General features: G+C 38.9%; 1 protein-coding gene across 1 annotated transcript in view; it reads left to right on the forward strand.

The window, feature by feature from the left end:
• The window catches only part of med13a (mediator complex subunit 13a), a 96,508-nt gene that overhangs the window by 70,518 nt on the left and 19,086 nt on the right, over window positions 1–6,904 (forward strand). Inside the window, exons 11-13 of the mRNA XM_020612404.1 lie at window positions 3,513–3,543; window positions 5,192–5,313; window positions 5,528–5,665. Coding sequence (XP_020468060.1) covers window positions 3,513–3,543; window positions 5,192–5,313; window positions 5,528–5,665 — 291 coding nt within the window. The remainder of the gene's footprint in view (window positions 1–3,512; window positions 3,544–5,191; window positions 5,314–5,527; window positions 5,666–6,904) is intronic.

Genomic DNA, 6,904 nt, shown 5'->3' on the forward strand with positions numbered 1-6,904 from the left:
TCCCATCCCCTGCACCACACAGTGGAGGCTCTGAACAGTTCTTTTAGCACAAAACTGTTACATCCCCAGTGTAAGAAGGAACGTTGCCGTAGGTCGTTCCTCCCCACAGCCATCAGACTGTACAACACATCACTGCAGCGATAAGCTAGGTGAAATTATGAGGGACTATGCAATAGTCAACTGAGGTGCAATACTCAAATCCTGGGGGTAAATATGCAAATGTGTAAAATCTTGTCCTTGATTTCTCTCAAATACTTTATATTGTCTTGTTTTACGTATTTTTGAGTAGTCTTTCAGAGATCATCATGGCTGAAATACAGGTATTTTCCCCATTGTGGAATTAATTATGGGAGTAATATTCTTGTCCTTGATTTCTTGATCTCTTGAATACTGTATTTTGTCTTGTTCTTAGGTATTTTGATTTGTTCTCAGGGATTAATTATCATTCTTGTTCTCGATTCTCTCAAATACTATATTCTGTTTGGTCTTAGATACTTTGGAATTTGTTTCTCAGGATATGTGTGTGGTGTTTGTTCTTATGGTGTTTTGTTGCTGCTCTCTATTGCTGCTGGAACACAGGAATTTCCCCATTCTGGGATCAATAAAGGCCTACCTAACCTAATCTAAAAGCATGCCACTGGTTCTTTACAAGTGTGAATTCCCATTCTCTGAGCTGCTGCTCACATCTCAGTTTGTTGCAATCACAAATTCTTTGGTATTATCATGTTTTTCTTTTGTGGTCCAGAATTCCATTAGAGAGGTATAAGAAAGTCATTGATGGTTACAGGAAGTGATTGATTTCAGTTATTTTGTCCAGAGGGTGTGCTACCAACTATTAAGCTGAGGGTGTCAATAATTATGTCCAGTCTGTTTTTGGAGTTCCATTGGGAACTTGACTTTTTGCAGAAGATACAGAGATGGTACTCCCTCTGGTTTTATAAAGATTGGATGACTCGTTACACCCGTACTTTCGCAGTGACCCCTACAAGATCCCACATGCGCAACTTAACAATTTGTATTTAGACCACAAATACACTGGTTAAGGCAAGATATTTTCACTAGATTTTTAAGCGTCATAATGACGCTTAGTTTCATGAGCTAGCAGCGTAGCTCATATAATGATGGGTTAGTTGTACAGCTCTGCTGCCACTTCCTTGCCTACTTTGTGGTCTTAAACTTCAGCTTTTCTATTTCCCTTAAAGGTTCACCTCACCAATTATGCAGTTATGGGAAATTTAACATCTATTGTTTTTGGAGCTTAACCCATAATTGGAAATAAAGCTTGTGAAGTTTTGGTCACTACTTTTTTTTTTACCATTGTTTTATAAATTCTGGCTCTCACAAGTTTTCCAAATTTATGGAAATAAAATAGTTTAAATGCTGGAACTTAATTTGATTAACTGAGTTCACACTGATCTTTTGAATCTTGTACTGTAAAGCACTTTGGTGTGCCTAAAAATGAGCCAGGTACTGTCCCTTTTTCAAGTTGGCTGCTTTCACACTGGTTTGCAGCCACGCCCTATTGGATTTAATGCAGAAAAAGCAGTGGGATTGAAAAATGCTTGTGAATGCTTTCCAAAAGGCATCATAGGGAGTAACCACCTAATCCATGCCTTCATCATTAGATGACCAGAGTAAAAAGGGGGCGTTAATTTTAAGATCAGGGAGCATTAATGCAATACTGCACTAAAAATACTGGAATTAGTGCAACCACTTTCCACATACATCCGTTTTCACTGCCAGGTCTAAGTGGACAGGAAGCAATCCCCGAATTCCCATTGTTGTTTAGCCCAGAGGAACACCAAATAGTTGGCCAGTTCTGTTTCCTTTTAAGTTGTTGTGCTTTTCCCATTTGGTCTGCCCTCTTTCTCGTTCCCCTTTTGACTACATTCCTGTGCTCTGCCTCTGGGATTATTGGCTCTGGTTCCAGGCAAGAGCCAATTGTTAGCTCTAGATTTCCTCCAGTATTGAAAAGGAGTGTGTACATGTGTATGTCTTGATCTGCACGTTTGCATCAAGCTTCACTGAGCCTGGAGTTCACAGCAACAAATCTGGCTTACTGAACCATTAAGCTTAAAAGTGCACTCAAATATTTTCCTTTTCTTTTGTCTGGTGAAGACTCTCTTGCACGCTCCCAGTCTGTGCTGAAGTGTAAGGGTGAAGGCAGCTTTCAGTAGAATGGAGAGTCCCCAAAGAGCAGTTTGTGCAATGAAGCCTTTCCACTGTCTGCTGGTTTTATGTGGTGTATGTGTCTACCACATGCTTTTGGTGTGTGTGCAGACACATGGATTGCTTTTTCTCCCTGATTTTTACTTTAAGCGAAAAATTCCTCATTTTCATTCTTTGTAGATGCAAGCCACATAACCTGCTAACCAGGCTAACGTTGAACAGAAACCTAGAACACAAAGAAAAATGAAAATTCACCTTGATCAAGATGGATTTAGTGTATCAAAATGCAAAATTTAGATCCTAGTAAGCATTCCTAAGCATTTCTTTGGGTATGTTTGGAGACATTATAGCAGCTTGTTAACAAGATTTGTTCCTGATCAGGCCATTGTAGACCAAATATGAACTGAACATAGGCATCTTCAATAATCAGGCAGTAAAATCTTCATAGGATGCTTTCATGTAGGCAGCCTTGGAGATGAACAAGATTTTGCAATGTGTAAAAGACTATTTTCCCCACTCAAGGCCAGGTTACTGATAAGGGGTTAAAACATCATTGCCACCTATAGATTGTTGCCTTGGTGTGGATGTTGTGCTCTGCTCTGGATTGGTCTGTTATGGGAGAGTAATGAAATTAATGGCTAGGACATAACATTTTGTTTCCCCAGCTAGAACTGCTCACCCCACACACACACACAGTGTTTTCACTCCTTGTGGGGACTTTACATTGACTTACATTCATTTTCTGTAGTCTTATCCTAACACTTAACCATAACCACTACTTGCCTAACACCTAACCCTAAACTATGTTACTGCCCTAAAATTCAGTGATGGCCGAGTCCCCAATGTGATCGTGTTAACAGCTTTTGGTCCCCATAATGTAAGTATAACAAAGTTACACATACACAGAAGGCCAGCCCTCTCAGATAGTGACGTCTAAGTGGGCGCCTGAGAGGCCATTGCTTGGATCATGATTCCACTGTGATCCACACGGCAAATCTTGTTTGCCACAGCATAGACACGCAGTCCCTTTTTTCCAGTCTTGTGTTTTTGTCCAATTTTCTGGATTTGATTATTATCATTATCATTCTTTTTGCCTTGATTGCAGAAAGCAACCAGTGTTGTAAGTTGGGTCTGACTGCTTGATCAGACAACCACATGTACCCTCAAACAGCAATGAAAAACTTCATCAACATTGGACTGTATTTTCAGAAACATTTTATCTGTCCGGACTGTACACTCTGGGTGTTATCTAATCAAATATTCACAGATCTTTCTTTTCTCACAGGTATGTAGATGCTATTTGTTCCTGCTTCCAACCTTCTTATCTTCCTTTCTCCTCACAGGGTGAAGATGGAGGAACAGGTCCATCAGATGGTAAGGAGTCTCTTTTTCCTATTAATAATTGTACTGCCACCTTAAGAAAACCTAGGTATTGAAGCTAAACAGTACATGTTGGTGGTCATACAGAGCTGAGAAAGCAGCATACTAGGGTTGCAACTAATGACTGTTTTAATAATAAATCTGTTGATTATTTTTATGTTTAATCAATTATTCAGATTGATAAAAACGTGCAGAACTCGGTTTTCCACATTATAAAAACAATGCATTCATTTAAACAATGATTTTGCACTGTTTCTAAACATTTTTTGTTCAAAAATATGTTTCTAAAGTGCACAACAAGACCTTAGTGTTAAAAAAGACTTAAATGTTAATGATTTAAAATGATTTATATTTTCATAAAGCAAACCATGCTAATATAAAGAATCAGTACACATATAACTACTACTGTTAACAGTTAAAAGGAAATCTGAGTATGCCTAAACAGTCCTCAGCACATTTACTTTTAGGCTATGTAGGCCTACTCTGCACAATCCCCGTTAACATGTTTCTGAACACGCCTATGTAACTTAGCTTATTGTGTTTAATATACACCGATCAGCCACAACAATAAATCTGCCTGGTAACTTTAATGTTGTAGTGGACAGGCACAGCATGGGAAGAATTAAATGTTGGCCGTGATCGACACACAGCGCATCACAGCTGGCTACGTGGGGCTGTGTAGCCCCAGATCATTCACAATGTTCATGCTGGCCCCGTTCGCCACACTGATCGGTATAATACCTGGCTGTTTACATGTGTTTCATATTTACGTGAATGCAAACCAAATGCAAATGCATTTAGCATCCATTATTAGCAGTGTACACAACCCATTGTTTCTAAATGTGTAATAAGCATTGTAATACAGGTTACATGACCATGTTACTTAAAATCAGGTATGTGATAATTAGTTTTATAATTTTTTACATTATTAACTAAAATTAACGCCTTAGCTGCAGGCTCCCCTCCTTCTGTAACTCCATGGAGTTTCTTTAACAGCTAACGCATTAGCGTTATGCTCCCCTGCCACCACAGATACGATTTGCATTGTTGGCACCAGACAGTCTTCTTTCTGATTGTAAAGTGACATGTTCCCAAACTTTAAATGACTGGGCGTGCACTTTTTCCTGCTGTAAGTTGTTCCATTTTTCAAAAGTTTAGATAAACTTCACTGACGTAGTCACCCAGTTGCTGCCCCAGCTGTGTCTTCTCTTAGCCGTGACTAGACCCAACTAATCGATAATTAAGTTTGCTGCCAACTATTTTTATTATCGATTTTATCGAGAAGTTGTTGCAGCCCTACAGAAGAAAACTTGTCAGTTACACCTATGATTCAGTCAATATGTCATTATAAACTACATTCTTTGATGAAATAAGCAACATTCATCCTCAGTTATTTATAATTTAAATCTCACGAAACAGATATGTCATGCCATAAGCATTTGTGTAATTAAATTGAGAGGAAAATTTTGTTCCTGACTTGATTGAATAGAAAGTGAATTGAGGCCAATTTACAAACGAGGATAGCAATATTTTTACCATACATAGACTCAAGTACCCAAAATCTATTTGTGGGTTTTAGCAGGTGGGAACCTGATGCTGTAGTATTAATGTAAGGTATGTGTGTGTGTGTCTGTGTATGCAGACGCTCAGCGGGGAGCTGCTCACAACCGCATGGCTTCCACTAGCCTGATCCATGAGACAGACCTAGCGGTGTCCATCAACGACCTGGACAACCTCTTCAACTCAGACGAGGATGATCTGACAGTTAGTAGAGACCTTGGCTCATACATTCATATTGAGAATTTCACACTGGGTGTGGTCTGGCACAGTTTGTGTGTATGAGTGTGTGTATGTGTGATACTGATTGCGGGCCTCACAGATTTAGAGTATAATTGGAATGAAGATAGAGCAGTACTGACACTTTGACATACTAAAATGGTCAGATGCTTAAATACTTCTTTTTTTTTTTTGTCCACAGCCTGGTTCCAGGCGTCCTGTGAACGGAACAGATGACAAATTTGGCGGCAAAGAACCAAAGTCATCCACTTTAGACCCTGTGTCCTGCATTAGTATGTATCTCTACATCTCTCTACTGATGTCTCTCTTTTTCCTAGCTGTATGTGATGTGTCTCAAGTGTTCATCTAGAATCAGATTCATCATACCTGTGAGCCCCTTAAAAAGTAAGAGTGGTACCCTGAGATTTTGCCTGAAGTCACTTCATTTTTCCCTCTGCTCCCATTTCCAGCTAGGTGAAAAGGTATCATATCCTTAATCCACTAAATAAAATTAAAGCTTGTTCTGCTCACTGATACTCACTCTTGGCTTTGCCACCTAGTGGTGGAGAATATGTCTGTAAATAACTTCACATTGCATCAGAGTTTGGCTCATCGCTGACATCTCGGAGTCATGCAGTCACTCTTGTCTTGGTGTCTCCCTGCTACTACACTGCAGGCTGCCTATGATAACACCAGTCTTGCCTTAAATTTACATTGAATTTGTTGATTTGGACATAATTCCCAGTGTTATTTATTGTTAGGTTTGACCTCAGGGACACTAATGTAGAACTAAAGATAATTTAAGCACACGCTGTTTATTTTACTGTGATGCAAATTGGTCCCAGATCAGCCATTTTCCTTTTGTTTTATGACCAGGTCATTTTCAGTCCTAGTCTCTGTCCTTTTACCCAAAATGTGTTTGTCAGCCAGTTGAATGAATCTTGCAATTACAAGAAGTTTCAGACCTTGGATATTCCCCCTATTGTCTCTGGATATCTTTACATAGAAACTTTACACCAGGAAACTAGGGTAGACTCATCTGATGTAAATGAAGTCAGTATAAAAATAAGGTGCGGCTGCTTTTATTCACCTCTCAACTTAGCATAAACAGCTCTGTTGGATTCTGTAAATGTTCCCCATAATATACAGTGAAAAAATAAGCTGCCAACATGCAGAGGTAACTGTGACAGACTATGTAAACATTTCATCAGTCGTAGGAGAGATGCTCGCTTGACTTTAAGCACATCTAATAAGTATTCATCTGTTTTGCATTTGTATGATAGCTGCCTGTAACAACAGCTGCTTGTCATATTTGGTTGCATAACAAGAAAATATACACTAGCAAGCATCTTGACAGACAGCAGCTTAAAATTACATATCTCGTATTGTAATTCCCATAATTGTCACAAGTCATTCAGTTTTTTAGTTATTTTAAGAAATTGTTTTTCTCAGTGTCTCAAAATATAATTAAATGTATATCTTTTTCAGCGTGTTTAGCGATGTAAGCTATATGAGAAGGGCAGCAGTGTTGCATTAGACCTGCTATACTCATTCCTCTTCACAGTGTAATCCATTTGGT

Source organism: Monopterus albus, unplaced genomic scaffold (genome assembly GCF_001952655.1).
Source record: "Monopterus albus unplaced genomic scaffold, M_albus_1.0 scaffold124.1, whole genome shotgun sequence".
Classification (NCBI taxonomy): domain Eukaryota; kingdom Metazoa; phylum Chordata; class Actinopteri; order Synbranchiformes; family Synbranchidae; genus Monopterus; species Monopterus albus.